The 23,442-nt window shown below is 28.6% G+C and overlaps 2 protein-coding genes across 6 annotated transcripts; one reads left to right on the top strand and one right to left on the bottom strand.

Moving 5' to 3' along the window:
* The first annotated feature begins 1,590 nt into the window (after positions 1-1,590).
* On the top strand, positions 1,591-6,351 carry LOC106786371 (2-phosphoxylose phosphatase 1). The gene is made up of 4 exons (XM_014747673.1): positions 1,591-2,229; positions 4,103-4,270; positions 4,399-4,961; positions 5,126-6,351. Exons 1-4 carry the CDS (start codon positions 2,139-2,141, stop codon positions 5,867-5,869), a joined length of 1,566 nt encoding a protein of 521 aa, XP_014603159.1. The 5' UTR covers positions 1,591-2,138; the 3' UTR covers positions 5,870-6,351.
* A 556-nt stretch (positions 6,352-6,907) lies between these two features.
* On the bottom strand, positions 6,908-23,426 carry LOC106786352 (A-kinase anchor protein 9-like). 5 transcript variants are annotated; one of them, XM_014747622.1, is made up of 23 exons: positions 23,052-23,425; positions 22,635-22,757; positions 22,233-22,496; positions 21,958-22,131; positions 21,556-21,891; positions 19,201-21,471; positions 18,624-18,764; positions 18,225-18,496; positions 17,439-18,142; positions 17,204-17,331; positions 16,555-16,611; positions 15,646-15,813; positions 14,933-14,998; positions 14,229-14,543; positions 13,564-14,148; positions 13,073-13,225; positions 11,305-12,958; positions 10,850-11,198; positions 10,623-10,773; positions 9,678-10,502; positions 9,234-9,413; positions 8,767-9,146; positions 6,908-8,597 (listed from the first exon to the last, which is right to left on the bottom strand). In XM_014747622.1, exons 1-23 carry the CDS (start codon positions 23,112-23,114, stop codon positions 8,474-8,476), a joined length of 9,483 nt encoding a protein of 3,160 aa, XP_014603108.1. In that variant the 5' UTR covers positions 23,115-23,425; the 3' UTR covers positions 6,908-8,473. The 5 variants fall into 5 exon arrangements, with proteins under 5 accessions (XP_014603108.1, XP_014603117.1, XP_014603136.1 ...); XM_014747631.1 differs by having other exon boundaries at positions 17,439-18,127; XM_014747650.1 differs by lacking the exon at positions 14,933-14,998 and having other exon boundaries at positions 23,052-23,426.
* Between the last annotated feature and the right edge of the window lie 16 nt (positions 23,427-23,442).

Raw genomic sequence — 23,442 nt, 5'->3', positions numbered from 1 at the left:
TAATAAACATATAAAATAATTATTAACCAACGTTTTATTTTCTAACGTTCAAGTTAATCCATATTTCCAAGTAATTATATACGATAATATCGAAACCTTGATAAAGTAAAAAAAAATAAATTAATCATTTTAGTGAAAGTGTTACATTTAGATCTATAATAATATACATATACAACTAGAATCATTCTAATACTTATAATTATTATATACGTTCTATCTTAAAATTATTAATATAATGATAACGACGGTGCAACAATAAATAAATAAATAAAACAAATAAATAAATAAATAATAAAATTAAAATATAAATATATTCTCTAAAAGTACAATTTTATGGTATAATAAAAATTACACATTTGCTGATTCTACTTCAAACGAGAGAGATTAGACACTGGAATCCTTGCTAATTCGCGTTAATGTCCTAAGTTTGTAGTCGGTGTTTTTATTTTTTTTGTTTTCAAACGAAGAAACAAAAATGTTAAGAGAGGGATCGGAGAGCAACGGATGCTGACGTAATTCGTTGAGATACGGTAGAAATTCAGTTGCACGCGTTACATAGCCAGTAGCCACATACCAAGCGTAAATATATTCCGTTTAAGGTTGATGGCTAGATTGTTCGTAGTTGGTGGTTAGTCTCGGGATCTCATATCAGAGCAGTTAATGCGAGTTACTCGTCGAGACCGAGACTCAACCACGGACGAAGTCGAGTCGTAGTAATCGTGAGCGTCTACCGGCACCGCTTCTCACTGTGATTACTAATCTAACGCCCCCGCATTCTGTGTTCTTTGACTGTATATATATATATAAGTACATAGTCGATGATGATGAAATAAAATATTTATGAGATGTATTAAAGGATCTCACGTTTATTTAGCTGAATGTTGTAGATTTTTTCTAAACGTCTTATAGAAAAACAATAAAAAATTTCTTAAGAAGTTATTATACACATATAAATACAAAGTTATTTATTGGATCAGTGATTTTGACGATTATTTGGTCAATATTTATAATAAAATATCAGTATGTAATATAAGTGATCATGTTAGTATTACACCGATTAATACAACAACTGTTAGTATTTATAATAGAATATCAAAATGTACCCTGTATCAATATGTATGCCTAACGCAACCCCTTGTCCCCATATATTGTATATATTAATAAATTATTATTTATATTGAATAAAATATATATATTCTAAATGTTGAAATTAAGTGAAAATCTATTATCATTATATATTAAATTACGCATTATATCCTATATAATATGTTAATATTATAAACTCGCAAAAAGAAGAGATTATCTAAAATTATCGGTCACTTCAAAGAATATTTAAGTATATTTAATATAATTAATTTTCCAAAAGACATTAAAACAAAAGCTAAGAATCTATGCAATATTAGAATAAACGGACCCATTTAAGGGTAAGATCAGGTACAAAGCGAGTGAGTAGAATAGTAGTCGCGTAAAAGCAAGACACTGTATTCAATAAGAATAAACGTTAGTAGAGGGATTTCGTTGAGCACAGAAGCTCGGTGTTCCCGGTCGGCTTAAGCTCGCGCAAGCTCAAGCTAAGGGGTAAAAAGGGGAAGAGCGCTTGCGCGTACCTACTCGACCTAACCTTGATTAGCGTCGACAGGAGGAGCGGTTGGCTATGCGCCTCGGAAACGCAAAAAGTCGATTCCCGTGGGTGGTCGTCGCGTTTCGGCATCGCGACGACGACGAGGAAGATCTAGTAGTAGTAGGCAACCGTAGACGAGCGCAGTTACAACTGGTTCATTCGTTTGTTGGACTATGGAAGGAGGAAGTGCTAGTAGTAGAACTACTGGTACTGCTACTATTGCTATTATTGCTAGTACTACTACTGCCTCTGCTGATGTTGCTATGTCGTCGAAAGGGCGCTCAAACGAGGCCTGAACAACGAGGATGCAGTTTAGATCCGTAAACTCGGTCAACCGGATCCAGATCCAAACTGATCGACCGACCAAAACCACCCTCCTAACTTATCGTCATCGTCTTTACCGGCATCGTCGTCGCCGTTATCGTTATCATCATCGTAACGCCTATCCTCCTTCATCTTCCTCCACATCTTCATCGTCATCTCACGAACGCGAAGCTTTAACGAACCTAATCCTAACATGCTGGCGGAAATGGTTCGTCTCTCTTACCAACATCGAGCATTCTACTGCTACGTGATTCTCAGCGTCTGGATCTTCCTGCTAGTTGCAGGTAAATCCTCTCTTCTTCTTCTTCTTCTTTTATTTTCTTTTTTTCTCTATCTCTTACTCTATCTTTTTATCTTTCTTCACAAGCATGCTTACGTATGCTCTTCTTATTCTGCTTCTGTTCCCTTTCTACCCCTACTACACCAACCCACCCACTCATTCTCCTTCTGTTACTCTTCCTCTTCATCCTTCCTCCCTCTCTTCCTTCCTTCCTCCCTCACCTACACGAATGTACCTTTTAAAAAGGCTAATTTCTGAACACTTGTTATGTCAGACTATTTTCACGGTCCGAGATAAAATGTAGGTTACGAATTAACTGTTGTTTAGGTACTACGATGAAAATATATTAAATAAATTTATCAACCGTATATATATATATACCTATGTTGTTCTATCGAAAACACAATTAAAACCTTTGAAACGAATATACCCGTTACAATAATACTTCTTCTATACCTATTTATTTCCTCTTATTTCACTCGGTGTTCTTCTGTTATTCAAAATCCGTGTTTCAATCGATTTCACTGTTCGTTGCTTTACTCGGTCGTTGCTCGCTTAAAAATTTACATTTCTTTGATCCTCTATAAACATACAAATAATTTAATAACAATTCTATGATTTTGTTTATGCATATATAAGCATGTTTAACAATTTTTTTATATATATATAGATAACTTTAAAAAATAATATACGATAGATAAAAAATTTCTACAAAGTATTATTATTTTACAAACGTATAATATTCAAGAATTTTTTTTTAAAAGACAACACTATAAAAATAATACGCGATGTAGAATGAATTTCTATGGAATATTATATTCTACAGCATACAAAATAATTAATACAAATTTTATAATATTTCAATACACATAATTATATTAGACACTATTTTCGGAAAATAACCTTATAAAAATATTCGATGTATAAAAAGAATTTCTATACGGAATATCACATTGATAATAGTTGATCTTAAGTCCTTTTATATAAAACGTCGATCTTTTTATAATTAGCAATGTTCCTAACAAACGCTAAGAAGATGCAGGTCAGTGATTCCTAACATATTCAAGTACGAGAATCTTTATTTAATCTCAACAAAATATCATACAATTTTACGCTCTTATTTTGTCTAATTTCAATCGATATTTATTCGTATATATCATTAATATTAATTTAACGTTATAATTATACAGTTTTTTCTTTATACTTATAATTCGCATATCTTCAAATTCGTTGTTTAGAAATGAAAAAGATCCCGGTTAAGGAAGATCAATGGTTAATAACTATGTGTGTATATAAACAAGTATATATTAAAATAAATTACGTTAATAAATAATGTTGAGAAAAATTTTTACCATATAATTAATAACATATTTATATTTATTATGAAAAATAATAATACGATTTTTATTCGATCTTTATTTATCGATAAATATCTGTTACTATATATTAGTTTAGTAGATACAAAATTAGCGTTGTCGTTTATCAGGAAATTCAAAGTTTCGATTAACTTACGATAAAGTCAACGAACTATTTAAATAATTTTGAACGTAAAATAAAAAACAATTTAGATGAAGAATTATATTCTTGTCGATAAAAATAATAATATCTTATTATTTTAAATATTATCGTAAGAGCCATATCGTTAAATATTTGACGATTGTTTCTTTCATAATGTTATATACAATTTTATCTTAACATTTAAAAGATCAACATAGTTTACCGTCTAATTCAAAAATTTTGAATAATAACTTTTGAGTTTAATATTATAGATATAAGAAATAATAAAATTTGTAAAAATAATCAATCAATAAATCAATACAAAAAAAAGAAAAAGAAATAATAATAAGAAGAAATTCTTTCGTTTAATATTTCAACAGGAATGTATAAATATATCGGAGTCGATGAGAGGATTTCGAGGCAATCTAAAACGTTGAACAATGATATATCCATAAGAGAATACCCGCGTAATTTAAAATCAGATATTAAAACGAAGAAGATATTTCGATTTTGTAATTCCCCTAATGAAATTAAAACAGATGCCGAAGGTAATTGAATAATTTATAATCTATAGATAATGAATAAAATAATAAAGTGATAAGTTAATAAATAATGTATATATGTTGTGCATATGTAATATACATAATTTTGTTATTGTTTTCTCTTTGATAATTAGGAAAGATAGATGGTTTAACATTAAATGGTATAGTGATAATTACTCGTCATGGAGATCGAGGACCTTTGGCTCATATAAGAAATATAAGCACAGTTAATTGCGGTGGTGATTTTGGTACACTTACAGAATTAGGAAATGTTTATCAAAATTATCTAGCTTTTCTACAAAACGTCTCGAGTTATTCCAGAACGGCATGGGCACAATTTTTAGGACCATTCCATGGATTCCCAATGATTCCCAATAATCCAAAAGATTGTAAGATCGCTCAACTTACGACGGTCGGTATTGGACAATTGTTAAAAACCGGGATCATATTGAGAAATGCGTATTATCATAAGCTTCATTTAGGAAACGGTACTATATCTAGCAAGGATGTCGTTGTTTATAGTACTAGATATAGAAGAACAGTACAGAGTGCTGTTGCATTGTTATATGCATTATTAGAAAATGATACTTTTCAAAATTTGGCTAAAATCACGTTACAGGAAAGTCAAAGTTATTTATTTTGTTACGTCGATTGTGTCTGTCCAGCTGCTGATGTCTATTTAAAAACTTATTCAAAGGTAAATTCTTTGTTTTATCTTTCTTAGTATTATTTTTATATATTGTTCTATGTCAAATATTATTAATAATAAAATATATACATATATATATATGATACACATACATAAACATAGGATGCAGATACCAAACGTTTTTTTTAATATTAAAAATTGTATTCTTCTAGGAAGTGTCAGATCATTTGAAATCTCATCCAGCAGTAACTGATCTGATAAAACAAGTATCTAACACCGTTTTCGAAATGCCAGATGAAAATCAATCCCCCAATCCAAACATTTTGAGAGACGCTCTGTTAACATACGTTTGTCACGGTGCCTCCCTACCATGTGTAGATTTTGAAACGCAACGAATGTGCGTTAAAACTGAACATGTAACCGGTCTTTTTGCATATACCGAATGGGAAACTAAACAAATTGCTAAGAGTAATAATAGAAAAAAGATTGGTTTACTCAGAGGGTATGGACTACTTCGTAGTATAGTAACTTACATGCTTCGTATTATATCAGAAGCTAAACCGAAAATAGTTTTGTACTCTGCTCATGACAAAACATTAGAATATCTTGCTACTGCATTAGGCATAATATCCGATAGAATGTATCTACCGCAATATGCTTCTCGTTTCATTATCGAAGTATATAAAATCAATTCGAAAAATGAGAATCACGTTGCCAGTGATTTTTACTTTCGCGTATTGATAAACGGTAAAGATTTAACGCAAGAGATACCATTTTGTAGAAATGCCAATTTTTATAGTGCTACATATGTTGAACCCGATGACATAACAAAAACGAAAAAAGATTCTAAGCTTTGTCCGATCGAAACGATTATAAGGCACTTACACGACGATTATTTTGTACCTTTTAATACCACTAATTTTAAAGATGCCTGCTCTAATAACAAATACGTATAATGTTTTTCAATGAAAATATAAAATTCGATAAAACGCCATTACTTATAAAAGTTTCCTCTGCAAATATCATTTTAATTGATATTAATATTATATTTATACTTTTTCGTTAACAAAATATTGAAGAAATTTGTTTTCTTTTGTACAAATTGACAAATCGTTTTAATTTCTGTTATACTTCTTTTTTTTTTGGTCTTTTTTTATTGTTATTGTTATTGTTGTTGTTGTTGTTGTTGTTGTTGTTATTGTTTTGAAATTATTGTAAACATTTTTGAATGTGTTTGTGTATATCTGTAAATAATCAATGAAATACTTGAAAAGAGCAATCAAGAGACAATGACTGTAGATAATTTACTTTTTAATATAAACCATCGATATTATATATAAATATCGAAAAGAAAGTATTAGATAATACTCTAATAAGACTTAAAACATATATTATTGAAATTGCGAGATATAATTTTCATTGAAATAAAAAATATAAAGAAAAAAAAAAAAAAAGAAGAAGAAAAATTAAGTACCAACACAATCATTTGTTCGTAAGTTCATGCAATGTCCAAGCACATAGAATATATAATAAAACAAAACGAAAGCGGATATAAAATGTTCTACATAGATAACACAACTCTCACACGAGAATATGCTATAATAAACAAAGAAAAGCCTTAAAATGCTTAGAATTTATATATACTCAATAAATCTCTTGACACTGTAGAATTAGATATTTAAGATAATTAACGTGATCTTACAGGTCATTAGCATATATATTTTATCACGTCCTATTGTATATATGTAAATGATATATCTAACAATTCTATATAGTTCTATGATACCGAGAAAAGAAGAAAACAAAAATACACACTTTTACGTGTATAATTATTTATATTATTTGAAAAAGAATACGCAATTATTTATTACCAAATTTTAGGTATAGTCATTTATATATACACATATACGTAGTATTATATCTACAATTATTGATAATAATAAATTGTTAAAGGTACATTGTTTTCATTTGTAAAGATATTTGTATTTAAACAAACACAAAAAATAAGGCACCTGTAGTACGTATTGAAAAAATTGTGAGTATATATTGTTATATAAATTGATCATATATACTTTATATTAAAGACACACAAGATTATAATGATGATTTGTTATACTTCGATGGACCAGAACATTCCTGTAATAAATTTTTGCGACGTGCTTATGTGTGTCATACATAAATACCTTGAAAAATAAATATACATTCTCATACATATACATTCCTGGAACTGAATATATTTCCAAAAATATGATATTAAAGGTTTATCAATATTTTATAGAATAACTTCATGATATGCATATGCATACATATATAATACATTTTTTACAAGAAACATTTTAAGAGGAAAATAAAACGAAACTAAGAAAATATAACTAGTATATTTCACATCATAAGTATATTTTTTTTCTATTGCGCTTTTTCATTTTATTATTCTTTTTAAGTAGATAAAAGAAAATATTATCCGAAGAGAAGAGCAAATAACACAATATGTGGCGCAATATCGTTTATTAGCAAAAATAAGAATTATTTGAAACATAATTTAAAATTTTTGTCAAGATGCGAAAACCTCTATATCGAAATATTGTAATATTTATATATATATATAATATATAAAGATATTATTGTGTATCTTTTTGTTATTAATGGTCCTATATAAAATTCACATATCAAATTATATAAAAACTTTTTTATTCACAATATAAAAATCTTCGTAAGAGAAAGAAGAAGAGAGTGAGAGAGACAGAGACAGAGACAGAGGAAGAGAAAGAAAAAGAGAGAAAGATAGTGATAAAGAGATAGAGATACAGTACATAAATAAATAGTAATCGTGTTATTACAATATACTATAAGCCACAAGTTTGCACTTTCAGGAGGCTTGTAGTGTGTAAGCCTACAAACAAGTATTATCCTACAAAATTATATAGCTTTGGTAAAATGACACGATTAGATGAGCACAAGAGGCAGAGAGCGAAAGGATTCTCGAAAAAAAAAAAAAAAAAAAAACAGTGAGAGTTATGGCTTTCTTTCTTCTTTTCTATCTATCTATTTTCGTCGAAAGCAAAAATCTTGAACTGTTCTTAAAACAATGGGTCTCTCAATAATATATATTCATACGTTAAAAGTTATATACAGTCTCTTTCAAACATGTCACTCGTATAAAAATGTAAGAAATATTTACTTAGAAAAAGAGAAAATGTGAGAGACAGATAGAGAAATTTCTTATCAAAAACTTTCTGAATTGCGACATCTATAACAAGAAGTATTATATAATGAAATAACAAAATGTACATGTCGTCAACGTATGTATGTATATAAAGAAATTCACGGTATTGAGTAAAAATATCAATCTTATTACAATAATCCTAATCAATCTGGAGCGTGCTTAAAAAACATTCTCAAGATGATACAATTAATTTTCAAAGATCACAGTCACGATACTGTATATCGCGCGCGCGTGTGTATGTGTGTATGTATGTGCGTGTGTGTGTGTGTATGGTATAGATAGAAAACACAGTGTATATGTCGCTAATCCTCTTAATACACATTAAAAATATATAATACTATTCGGATGACATATCATCGACAGCTCCCGACTCTCCCATAGCTAATCCAAGTGTTTGTTGAATATTTCTCAATCGTTGATAATATTGTTCATAGGTATTACTATTAACACCCGAATCTTTCCTAAAAAAAAAAAAAACAAACAAAAGAAAAAAAGAGACAGAAAACGTGTCCACACAAAAATGTAGAATAATTAATAATTAATAATAATCAATAATAATAATAATAATAATAATAATAATAATAATAATAATAATAATAATAATAATAATAATAATAATAAAATACATACTCGAATATTGATTTCTCTCTGATGGGTGGTGAATGATTTAACGTTGGTAATCGAATAGAAGGTACAAATGCTTGATTATGATTTCCTAAAAGCACGTTAGCACCTATACGTCTACCCGTACGCCATCGTATAATCATCCACTTCATTCGATGTATACTAATTATTACCAAAGCAACACTTTTAAAACGTAATATTCCCCTTTTACAATGATTCCTTTTAGTATACGATTTTTCTTCCTTTGTTAACTGAGCAAGTATGGCAACTGTATTTTTCTCGGAAAGTTCGTAACTTCCAATAACGCAAATCAAATAACGTTTTTGATATTTCAATGATTTCCATTTGCTAATGGCTCGAAGATATTTACCATAAATGTGCTTCGCCTGTAGAATACGTCATTATGTAAATATGAATAATTTTATGAAGAGGAGAAAAAGAAAGCATGAATGTATAATTATAATAATAACTACCTTGTCGACAATTTCCAATTGCTCTGTATTCGGAGGTAGAGAATGTTTATTTAGTTGCAACTGCGTTTGTAGGTCTCTTATCTGCTCCTTGAGTTGTTCCTTATCGTGTTTAACTTTGACTAATTTATAATGAAGTATATCCTTCTCGTTAGAATATTTTTCATTTATCTCCATTAATTCCTACAAAAAATAAAATAGAGAGATGAAAAAATAAATAAATAAAAATATAAAATTAAAGAATATTAAAATGTCAAGTTAATTAACCCTTCTGTAATCCAATTTTTTTCCTATATACTAAAATATTATGCAATGTGAAATTTATGGTATTATTTATATCAAAGATAATTATATACTATAATAATTGCCACTTATATATTTTATAAATACATACAACAAATTTATTCATTACTAAGAGAGAGAGAGAGAGAGAAAAAAAACATTTACCTTAATCTTGTTCATATATTTAGCAGGATCATTATTTTCTTTCGTAGATTTAATATCTAATTCTTTCGTAAGATCTGCAATTTTTTTAACGCGAGTTTTTAACTTTTGTTGCAGTTCCAAAACGAGCTCTCTCTGTTTCCTTTCTTCGTCCTTGGATAAAATTAATTTTTCTATTAATTCAGCTTCCTTAATCTTAAAGCTTTCCAACTTCTGACGCAATTTTGATTCGCGTTCTCCAGATTCCAATTTCGATTGTTTCATATCAGCTTCTAAATCTATTATAACTTCTCTAGCATTTTCAAGTTCTCTTCTTAATCCTTTGAGCTCGTAATGTTCGCTAGTTCTTTGATCTTGCCTTTTTGCTTCAGCATCTGACATTGTTTTAATTCTGTTCTGTAACCATTCGCATTCAGCCTCTTTCGCTTTTAATTCTTCCTTAGTTCTTCTTAGATCTATTTCCAGTTGCTCTTTAATACCATCTGCAAGTACCAAACTACTCACTAAACTTTCCTTCTCTTCAACGACCACTTCCAATTGTTTTTCGTAACGATTCCTTTCAGTTTCATTTTTCTTCAAAGAATCACGTAATTCAACATTCTTTCTCTGTTCCTTTTCATACTCCTCAACCAATTCTATGTATTTCTTCTGCTCGGTTTGTAATAGATCTACCAAGCCAGGTAATTGTTCTATCTTTTGAGACTCTATATGTTCTCTCATAGAACTCAATTGTATTTCTAAATTTTTATGTTCTTGACGCATCGATGATATTTCATGACGCAATTTTTCTTCAATCACCAGAGATGACTGTAACTTTTCTCGGAGAGTCTAAACACATAAAAAAAAATATATACTTTCTTTAATTAAATAATTTAGATTAGATTTAATTTAAAAATTTAAATTGATATTTAAGAAATTCTAAAATACATAAATATTAGATAAAACTACCTCGATAAGTTCGTTATCTTGAATATGAGCCGCCTGCATAGCTTTCTCATTCTTTTCCATTTGTAATTTTAAAGTACGTACTAAATTTCTTTCACCTGACAGTTCTTTATCAAGTTCCGTTATTTTCTTTGACTCTTCTACTAAATCAGATCTGACAAACATTGAACAATTAATATTTCTTAATTAAAATATTATTAATAATAAAGCAATTAGTCCCTCTCACTTACTTAATTTGGAAGATTCTATTTTCATACTCTGCCACTTGACATTTAAGCATTTCTTTTTCAATTTCCAACTCGTCCTTCAACTTCAATAATTCTTCATTAACTTTATCAGTATTTTTCAATCTTAATTTAAGATCTGCACACTTTTTTTCTAATACGTCGTATTGATTATCTTCAGTTCTTTTTTTATAAGGAGAAGAACATTGAGAAACAGACTCTCTTTCTCTTCCTTGCAATACCATTTCTTCACGATCGCTATCGATGGCATTCATGATTTGTTTATCTAAACGTGCTGATAAATTAAGTTCTCTTTGTACCATATCTTCAATATCAGTGTCATCCTGCGAACGACCTAAATTAAAATAAATAAAACCATACATGAGAATGTCAAAAAAGTGTCTTATCAATTATTTAAAACTGAATATAATTAGTAGATATAAAATAATATAAAAACTTACGTGCAGAAAATTCTCTTAAAACTTCAAGTTCTTTAGTCAATCTTTCAACTGTATCTCTCAATTCTGCATTAATTTTATGTTCTTCTTTGAGTTTTTTCCTTAACTCTACTATATTACCAGACTCCTTTATCTTACTTTGGATGGTTTCTAAAGCTCTATGTAAACTTCTACTATCATCGCTTATTTGTCTTATGACCTTATCCTTCTCTTTTAAATATTCTTGAAGATGATGTATCTCTTGATCTTTGCAATCTGATGGAGAGGATGTACCCGAAAAACTACTACGTCTTGCCATTTCGTCTAGTCTTCTAATAATTTGATCTCTACTATTTAATCCATCCATTAAGCTTTGAAGTCCACTTTTACATTGCAAAAGTTCTCGCTCACATTGATCATATTTTTTCTTGTATTCGTATAATTGTTTATTTTCATCTTCAATTTCAATGTTCCTAGTTCGGATAGTTTCTATAATGATATCTTTTTCCGCTGAAATTTCTCGAAGAGATTGCAATTCCTGTGTTTTTTCTTCAATTGATGAAACGTACTTTTGAATATTTTCATCATTCTTATTTTGTATGGTATTCTTTAATTTAGAATTTTCGGAGTTCAATTCTATCATAATTTTTTCATTCATTTGTATTTTATCTTTCATATCCTGCAATTCATCTTTCTTTAACTTCAAAGTATTTTCTACTTGCAATAAATCTTTTCTTATTTTATTTTCAGATGCTTGCATCAATTCGTATTGATTCTTATAAAAGTTCTTATCACGCGTTAACGTTTCACACGTTTCTTTCAACTCTAATTGCAATTCATCAAATTGTTTACGTAGAGTTACAAATTCACCCTCGCGTTTTTCCAACATCGTTGTTTTGTTATTCAGCTCTTCTTTTATCTCGTTTAATTCTTTTTCTAAATGTTGAATTTTTAATTGCATCGTCTCATTATCAAATTCTCGAGTATGTGTCACTGACGTTCTATACGATTTGAAACTATCTTGTGAACTATCACTGTTCATTTTTTTATTACTCGTATACAATACATTGTTATCTGAAATTTCTTTTTCTATAGGACTACGCATCATTTTTTTAGATTCCAGAGATGGCTGTTTGTTGGTTGTGTCAATTACATTTGCAACGTTCGATGAAAATATTTTTGATCCTGTCTCGCTATGAGGTAAATCAATGTCAACAGACACATGTAGATTTTGATTGTGCGTACTTTGAGAATTTGAGTCTAAGTCTAATGGAGGTACTTGCACACTTATTTTATTCATTTCTGGCGAAGGCATGATGGATGCATCCAATGTTTCTTTCGATGGTGGAAAAGCTGGTGAAACTTTGAAACTAGAAATATTATGAGGTATAGTCTGTGCTAAACTATGACCACATCTAATGGCTTCAACATCTTCACATTCTGAATTAATAGAAAGTATGTCGCTTAAAGTACGAGCACTATTTTTTGGTTCTACTTGTTTAGCTAACTCTCTAAGCTGTACATCGTCCAATGCCATGGACGAATAGATTTCTATTTGTTTTTCCTTTTTAACCAACTGTTCCTTTAGATGATCTATTTCTTCATTTTTATCAGCTAACATTGAATCTATTAATTGAGGTAACTCCATTTGAGCTTGTTCTTGAATACCAACTTTTGACTGAAATTAAATACATTTTTATATTCCTTAATAAATAAATGTAATTAGAAATAATAAAAAATAAAAACATGAATTTTAATTTAAAACATTGTTATATTATATAAATCAAATTACCTGTAGATTTTTCTTCTCGTCTTCTAAAACACTTAAACGATCTTTTAATTTCTGAATCGTTATACTTTCCAATTGAACAACGTTTGCAATTTCTGCTTCTTTATCTAATAATAACTGATTAGACCTCGTTAGCTGTTCCTTCACATCATTCAACTAAGGAATAATCATTATATATAAGATTTCAATATTTTTAATTCAAAATATAATAATTGTAAGCTTAAAGACCGATCGCTTTTTATTCTCTTTGTCGTAGAATTCTTATTGATAGATAGAATATGAATGCAGTTCAAATGTTCCCGAAATATAAATGAGAAGCCCAAAAACATTAGGATATCAAAAAGAGAATAAATAACGTGCAGTCGATTCTAAGAAACAAACGAATAAAACCACACGCGACTTTTCGTTGTTTCTTAAGACTCTCAATTTAAATAAATTGTTTACATCTCTCTCTATCTCTCTCATTTTTATATAACAATGATATTATTTGATACCTCTAATTCCTTATCAGAAATGACTTGTTCCAATGCTTGAATCTTCGTGTTAGCTTCATGTAATTCTAGTTCTAATTTTGATGTTGCTTGCCTTTGGGCAAATGGAGCACTTTGTTTCTGTTGTTCTAAACGACCACGCATTGCCTCCATTTGATACAATTGCTCAGATGCTGTTTGTTGTAATATTTCTTGCTCTGCTTGTAATTCCTCATTTTGATTTTTCAATGCAGATAATTCCATCTCCAAATCCTTGATTTTTTTGAAAGCAGCTTCCTCAACCCTAGCATGTTTCAAAATTTTCTCTTTAAGTTTAAGTATTTCGTCAAGAGGTAGAAGTGGTAATGCTGTAGGATCATCTGGCGTAAGACATCTAGTAGCATCAATTTGTTCTCTGATAGAAACATCTTCGCTTGGCTGACTCTGACTAATACTTAAGGTAGAATCAGAAATATGTAGAGATTCTAAATTTTTAATTCTTTTGTCCAATTGGTATTGTAAATCTCGAAGTTCGACTTTCATTTGTTTCAAAGTAGAAGAATTAGCATCAAAGTGTTCAGAGCTTAACTTATGCTTCCTTAATTCTTCCTATAAAAACAAATATTTAAATACTTGCGAAAATAAATTTTTCATTTCATTACACTAATTTTAAAAAAATGTGAACTTACTTGTAGATGAGTAATATGTTCATTCATTTGTCTACTAGTCTCACCCATCTTGATGGAATCCAATTCTTGTACAAGGTCTTGTTGATTTTTTGTCTGAGCAGTAATTATTGCTTCCAATTGTGTAATTTGAAGTTGCAATGATTCCTCTCTTTCAATCTTTGCCTGCAATTGTTGTTCCAAATCATGTACAATATCTCTTAAAACCCAAATTTTATCAACCGCAGCTTTCAATTCGCTTTCGGTTTCAGACATTTTAGCTTCAGTATCGGACATTATAGAAGACATTCCTCTTATCTGTGATTCAAGAGCTTCCACCTAAATAGTATATAAATATAAATTTATTAAACATCCGTAGTCTTTAAATATTAACAAACTTATATAGCAACGAATCGTTACAACATTGCAAAGAAGCATTTCCCAATATATAAAGCGAACAAAAATAATATAAGCAACAACACCATTAATAAATTTATGAAAATAATCATCTTACAACAATCGTATCTTTTACTTTCTATTATTTTATCTCATATATTTACTGTAATTCATTCAAAACACATGTATATAGAGCTTTATATATATTAAATCGGTAAAAGAGAAATATACTTAAAAAAAAATTTAATTTGATTGAATAATATAATTACTATAAAAGCTAAAAATGTATATTTTTATATTATCTGATTTAAAATAAGTACAGTAACACTCACTGTTTTGGCGATGTCGATTACTTGAAGCACAGGTATTTCTGTCGATGAATCGGGTGATAGTGAATTCTGCATTGTGCAACAAACAGAAAACCAAAACCAGAGTGCAGAAAAATCGGTGTTAATAAAATTAGTATTAATGCATATTGCAAGCAACCTCATCACCATAATATGGGTAATGAATTAGTTGTAGTAAAAAAGCATCTAACTTTTATTATAATCTGAATATCATTTTTTTTTAAATAGAATATTACCAACCCAATTTTCTTATCAGAATGTTTATATATATGAATTTGATGATATTAAAATAACTTGCTATATATATATCTATTTATTTATACAAACAAATTATTAAAAATAATAATTACCGAATACTAATTGTGAAGCATAACGATGAAGAAACGAAAGAAAGAAACAATTTTAAATAAAATATAATTTTTTAAATGATTACTTCTAAACGTAACAAACTTTGCATTGCAAATGTTATATTGACAATTATTTAAAAGATCTGTGCAATACATTAAATAAAATAATGTATTTGAAATACACGAACAAAAAATTATGTGTCACATTAAAAATAAATTCATGCAATATTGATTTTTAATCAATGATCAGTGCTTCTTCTTGTTTTTTTGATATCACAGAAAAGCACTGAACTGTTAATTCAACTTGAATTAATAACCAGAAATGAAAATAATATTTTTAAAGAAACTTACCTCAGAAGTTATACGTTGATCTCTTTCTTTTTCACGTTCTCGTTCTTTCAATTGCTCTTGTAAATAATTTATTTGTTTGACAGACTCATCTCGTTCAGCTTCGCGTTCCGCTGCTTGCTCTTCCAAAAATGTTCGTGTTGCTTTTAATTGTTTGTCTGCTGCTTCGATCTAAACGATTATTTTGATTACAAGTATTAATTAAAAAAATATGTATATGCATATACACACAAAATTTATTAAAAATATAGCAATTGCTCCATTAAAATGAAGATTAATCCATTTAAAAGAAACGAATTGTATTATCTAATAAAAATGATTATCATGTTACTATTTTTACAAGCTGTAACAGACTAATACATTAAATATATTTAAAAACAAAAATATAAAGTACATACTCTACAAAGAAAAAAAAAAGATATTTAATAATGATTAGTGTACCAACCATAATTTCATATATAATCGAGAGATCTTATTATTAATAAATTAATGAAAGGAACATTTTATGGATGACATTCATTTATAAATTTCATGCAGTAAAAAGATAACATGCACTATGAGCATATTGCATTGAATACATTCAAAGAAATATTATACGAAACTCAATTGTCCTAAAAATTACCTTTCAATGCATTTTATCAAAATATAGAAATTTTTAAATTAATTTATTTTGCATGCATATGAAAAAGCTTTTCATTGTATATTAATATTTTATTTAATAAATTTGTATTTATATCGCATGGATAATAAATTAATGTATTATTAAACATTTGTAGTAATGATATCAACGAAGATAATTATATTGCTGCAGAAAATTAATCACATTTCTTTTATATACATATATGTATTTATATATAAGATGCAAATAGTTTAATACTATTTTGTAATAATATTAGTTGTTCTGTAATTTACCTTTCCGCAGCAAACCCTGTGAATGTATGAAGGAGAAGTAGGTTCTAAAGGCACCTGCTGGCAAGACAACGGAACGCCAATCAATTTTTTAGGAACTTTTCTTCAAAGTCACATGATTTATCTTTTTCACGTCTATATTATATACAAATATATTTGCGGAAAAGGTATCCGTAAAAAATGTATTATTAATAATGAAATGTTATTCCTTGTAGTTATTTTTTTTTTTGAAAATAACTGATATAATTTGATCGAAATTCCCTGATTATTTCATGTCGTGCTAATGAACAATATAACTACAGACAAACGTGTAAACGTAATAATACTGAAAAAGCAGATTCATTGCAATTTATTGTAAACACTCTGTATTTCAAATGAGCATGCTAAATTATAATATTAATTTTTGATTTTTTTTTTCTCCGCCTAAATAATTTCGTTTGCTTAACTCATTAAAAGGAGATATCTTATACTCACAAATACAATGATCTCCTAAAGCTAATAGATGCAACGTTGACAAAAAAAAACTAATAAAAGAAAAACTACCAATACAATGATGCACCATAAATTCCTTATATGTAGCATAACAAATGTCTAAATAAAAATACATGCAATTGGTGTTATACAAACCTAGAAATTATACAAAGTAACTTACCTGTTGTTGTAAATCTTCTTTTTCTTTTCTTGCATCTTCCATTAATTTGTCACTTTGTATACACAATTCTTCTATCAATTGCAATAAATACGAGCCCTCACCGCCGCCATTGGACAATACATGCCTTGCTGAAAAAGATTGTATACATTTTATATTTGTATTCAAAAATAAATGAAGAGAAATGAGAGAACAAATTAATATCTATTTATTCGTAATAAATACAATTTTCTGATACCTTTTTCTTGCAATTGTGAAAAATCTTGAAGAGTAATGTCATTTCTAGTTTCGTCATGTTCACCATAGCCTTCTGTAATAATTTCCTTCTTATTTTCAGCAATAATCAATTTCCTTTGAAGCTCGATAATATTCATTTTCAATTGTTCTGATTCTTCTTGGTAATTTAATAATAAACCTTGAGTATGATTTAATTTTGTAGTCAGTTCTTCAATAATATTTTTGTTCCATATATTGTTTGAAGACATTTCTAATTTTTCATCAGGTGAAAATGGAATATTCAATATTTCTGCACTCTCTGTTTTTAATCTACGTAAACTATTATTTAATTCAGATCGTAAATTTTCTATTATATCTTCGTTATGAACAAGCATACCCCGTAATGTCTCATTATCACTATTTATAATTGATATAATTTTATCTGATTGTGGAGCGAAATGAACTTTCTTAACTTTTGCTTCTGGAAGATTTAGATTAACTTCAGTTACATTTTTATGCTTTTCTTCAGGTACTTTTGAATCATCAATTTCTGCACTCGAATTATCTTCTTCTAAATTTAATGAAGGAATCTGTCTTTTTAAAACTTCGTTGATAAGAGTATTATTAACTTCTTCTTCACAAACGGCAAAATACTTGATCAGTTCACCAATTAAACTTTTAAGAGTCAAGCACATTTTGTGTAGATAATCCCTATTTTGAAAAAAACTAATGATAAAAATACTGTAAATAAATAATATCATTTTATACATATTGTACATCCTATAAAAATATTAAAATATTTTCATACCTTTCTTTAGCTCCAATTTTCATGGAAACAACAGAATTGTCAACAACTTCAGGAGTCTCTCGTCCTTTAATCTTATTAATCTCTTCTTTATGCTTTTCGATCAATTGAGCTAAATTGAAGGAATATTGTTCTTTTAAACGAAGCACCTCTGCAGCATGATTTCCTTTCAATTCTTGTATTTGTTGCTTAGCATTATTAGTTAATTTATCTCGTAATATTAATAATTCCGATGGCCAATTATCTTCTGTATCAGTTTCAACTGATAAAAGTGCCTGTACAATGATATAAAATGTAACAATGTATTTATAATAATTATTCCAAGTAATTTAATTTTAAACACGAATAAACATATGTATATAGGAGGAAACCATTTAATATTTGCAGGTGGCTTGAGGCTACCTGAATTTGTTCCTGAAGAGCGTTGACAATGTCAAGTCTAGCTAATGCCACCTGTTCTTCTAACTGATGATTGTAGGCAGCTTGCAACTTGGACAGTTCCCCATTTTCCAATGTTCTTGTATCAAACTCTGTTTGACAACACTACATGCCAAACATGCCATATGATAATGTGTTAGTTAAACGAAAAACTTTGTTTTAGTTTTAATATACGTATATCTGATTAACTTCATCATTATTATAGATCTTATTAAAAATGAGAATTAAAGAAAAATCAGTCATAAATAAACATACATAATAAAACATGCATATATATGTACAAATTGCAGACTGGAAGAATTATGAAGCCTATTGTTCTTTTTTTCACAACATATAATGACTTTCATATTAAACATACATTTACATAATTAGTTTTTATTAATAACAATATAGAAATCATAATTTTCGTGCAATTATAAGCGTAACATTGCTTTAACACGACACAATACACTATCAAAATATTAAATGAAAGAACAAAAATAAAACAAAAAATAAAAATATTCTATAAAAACATATTTATAAAAGAAAATATTAGTGTTACCTGTTCAATCGACTTTGCTGACAACGAAAGGCCAATATCTATTTTTACATCTTTCAATTGATTTTTGTGTATTTCTTTTTGATCGTCTAATAATTTTTCATAATACAATTTAATATTTTGTATTTCTACATTTTTCTTATCCAATTGTTGCTTAAGCATCTTAATACTTGTTTCAGGTTCTGATTCTACATGAGACAAATCTTCGTTAGAAATTGTATGTTTCGTTTCCTTAGGGACAACAGGTGTTCCACTTCTAGAATGATGTCGAGAGATGTTTCCAACACTTAAACAATCTCCTGCGCCTCCAAAATATACATCTTCCGTTAATTCTTCTATTTCACTATCATTGTCAGACATCTTTTTTGATTGCTGACTAAATACTTCCTCAGAATACTGTTTTTCCATTTGCAAACATTTCTGTTCAAAATATGTTCTTAATTCTTCCATTTCTTTAGCATGACGTATTTCTAATTCATTCTTCAATTCATTCAATCCAATATTTCCTTCTTTAACGTTAAGTAAAAGCGTCTGCATTGCTTTCAATTCCTTGGCAGAATCTGATTTAATCGCATTTATCTCGTGTTCGTGTTGTTCAATTAAATTGTTCATATCCTTTTGTAACTTATTCCTTTCTAATTGCGAATCGTCTAACAACTTATGCAACACATTTACCTCTTCCCAATTTGCTTTCAATTTTCTATTTTCATCCAATAACGATTGCTTCTCTGATTCTAACTTATCACATAAAACGCAATATTGATGCAATTTATTGGATATCTCATCATAATTTGATTGCTTCTCTAACAAATGTTCCATTTCTTTAAACAAATTTTCATTTTCTTGGGTGAGATTTGTTATTTCCTTTCGCAAAGATTTAATCTTTTCGTCATTTTGCTGCTTGATATTATCTAGATTGCTAGTCTCATTGAACGAATTTTGTGTATCATTTGCAAAATTACTACAATTCTTATTCGGTCCAAAATGTTTAGGTAATGCTGCACAAAATTCTGATAATGGTAAAGATACATCAATGGTACTGTCATGCATTGCTAATGTGTGATTTAATTTTTCCTCGACTTCCGAACACTGTGCCCAAGCTACTGCTAAACCATTTTTTAATTGTTTGCATTCATCTTCTGATTGTTTCATCTGTTCCACAATATCATTTAGTTTTTTCATACAATCGATATTTTCAATATTCTTCTTTTCTAAGTTTTGCTTTAATTCTTTAATTTCATTCTCATACACTGCTATTTTCTGAAGCATTTCAACAGATTCATTTTTATCAGTGGCATTTACATTTTTATTATCACTACTTGTAATATTTTCAGGAGGTACATAATTCGTTAAATTAGATTCTCTCAATGATATCATTTCAGTTTCTAATTTGTCGCACATATTTTTAGTATCCTTTAATTGTTTCTCATACGATTTATTAGTAAAAGTAGCTTGTTCCAATTCTTTTTTCATTTTATATCCGTCATTTTCTAATTCTTGTATTTTTTCAATTAATTTTTTCTCCAATTGTTCCTTTTCCTCGAGCTTTTGCTTTGTTAATTGAAATTTAATAGCTACTTCATCGAGAGTTTGATAAGTTGTTTCATTTAATTCACTTAACATACTAACGTTTATGCCACTGAGTCGAGATAATGATTTCTCCAAATCGTATATTCTAGAACTCATAGTACGTTCGTGTACTTGATTACTTTCAATAAGAGATTGAGCAGCCGTATATCTAGATGATAAATCATCCAATTGAAATTTCAATTCATTATTTTCTTGTTTCAATGTGGCAGAATTTAATAATGCCTGTTCCAATGAACGTTCCATGCTTTCTTTAGATTCTAATACGCTAGTAGCAGCTACATATTTGGAGGTAATCTCATCTAATTGAATTTTATGCAATTCGATCTGTTCTTTCAATAATTCTTTCTCCTTTATATTATTTAGTTCCTGCAAGCGACGTGAATTTTCCGCTTGTATTTGAAGTTCTTCGAGTTTGGAATTAAATATATCAGCTTCAGCTTGAGCTCTATTTTGAGCCTCCGAACGATTTACTAATTCAAGTTTTAAAGTCTCAACAGTTTTCTTATAATGTGCCAACTGTACTTGAAAAACAGATAATTCTTTGGCATGTCTACTTTCTAAATCTGGTAATTCTTTATTTAAACGATCAGCTAATAATTTATTTTCTTCTTTCAATGACTGTAAATGTTCTTCATATTTCAGACAAATATTTTTTAATTCGCTTTCATGTTTTGTTGTTAAATCCTAAAGAAAAGTATTTAAAGAAATCACATATTATTTAAATAATTACATATGAATAAATTCAAAGGTTATATCTTAAAAGCAAACCTTTATCTCCTGCTGATGTCGAGCAGTATTGGTATTGGTTTCAGCTGTAAATTTCTCTAAAATATGTTGCATATCTTGTTTTATTTTATCAACGCGTGCTTCGTATTGCTTTTGTTGTTCCAACATCTCTGCAATGTTTAAATTTTTTTCAGCAGCACCAACGCGTATTTGTTCATTTAAATTATTAATTTGTATTTTATAATCACTGATCTCAGCATTTCGCGTTTCCTTTTCCATTTCCAACGTCTGAACATGTTTATGAATTTGTGCCAATTGAGAATTCAATTTATTTATGACAGTTTTTTGATTGGTTAAAGTAGTTTCTAACATATCAATCTAGAGTAAAATAAATATTTCTTATAGTATCAAAGAAAAATGATAAAAAAAAAACATTTAACTTACTTTTTCTTGCAAATTCATACTATGCATGCTTCTTGGGCTAGATTCCCTTGCTGCATTCAGAGAATTAAGTTGATTTACAAGTGCATCTCTGGCAGACAATGCTTGTTCCAAAGAAGACGTCAAATCTTCTATTAGATTATCTCTTTGATTGATTGCTTTTTCAAATTCTTGTAACTATTGGATAAGAAGCAAACAAATGTGGTGATAAATAAAATATTCAATAATATATTAGTTACATTGAATTTTTATAAATCTAAGAAATAAACTTGACTTACTTTAGTATGATATAAACATATAACATCTCTACTAGGAATACTGCTACTGCTATTATGACTTTGCGAGGAGTTTGGAGAAGATGTTTCTCCTCGTAGATGATCAATTTCTGCATTTAATGCTGCAACAATGGCTTCTTTACCCTGCAATAGTTCTTCTAATTCAGCTACACGTCCTGCCATACCTTCTAAATCTCTATCAGCTTCTCCTTCACTCATACTAACACTACTTTGTGTAATATCTCTCGAAGACATAACTTCATTAGTCTGAAATAGATCAGAATGAAAAAATACATAATATTTGCAATAGATGTGAAAATGAGGAGTACGTATAAATGAAATAGAAGTATGCAGAACACACAGATACGTATTAAAAACAAAATAAAAGTACAAATGCGATCTTACAAATGATCCTCTTTGGTCCATTGATTTATCATTATGATAAGATTCTTCGTCAGACTGTTCATCTGTCTGAACATAATGCATTCCTTGTGTTTTATTTGATCGTGTTATTTTATATTTTTCCAACTAAAATAATTAAATTAAACGATTAAATATATAAGCCCTGTCGTATATCGCTTATATTTACATTACGACTTTCATTATCATTATCATGCAGAAATATTATTGATTTTAAAAGCAAAAATGAAAAATTAGAAAAAAGTAGGAAACATTGTTTTCAATCTATTACTCAGATTTCTTTTAATAGACACAATGTTTTCTATCAAACAACAAAACATAATATATTCGTAGAAAGAGGAAAAAGGTTGTCTTAGCCAAATCAAGTAAGAATAAATAAATGATAGATTTATATAAACATACCAAATCTCTGCCAGCCTCCAATGAACGTTTTCTACGCTCATCTTCTTCCGACATAGTGCTCATTTAATTAAAAATAATATTATCTATTAACGATTAACAATCTTAAATATTGAATAACTTTTGAATTGTTACTTATTAAGTAACAATCTTTCACTATTAAATTAACTACATTTCAAATAGCATTTGCTTTATCACACTACGTTCGTCGAGTTAAATCCGTTAGATTATTTCTATCCCGTTACTTATTTCACTAAAATTACAAACTCCCTGGCGTCCAATAAAATCACGAAATTATTCAATCTAGATGCACTTCCGGTGATATTAAAAAATTATATTGGTAGAAAAAATACAACTTTAAAGGATTATTTTTTTAGATTATAAAATAATTCCA

Source organism: Polistes canadensis, unplaced genomic scaffold (genome assembly GCF_001313835.1).
Source record: "Polistes canadensis isolate GaletaPanama2010 unplaced genomic scaffold, ASM131383v1 scaffold_3, whole genome shotgun sequence".
Classification (NCBI taxonomy): domain Eukaryota; kingdom Metazoa; phylum Arthropoda; class Insecta; order Hymenoptera; family Vespidae; genus Polistes; species Polistes canadensis.
The sequence above is the reverse complement of the archived record's forward strand: the minus strand, read 5'-3'. Positions and strand labels throughout refer to the sequence as shown.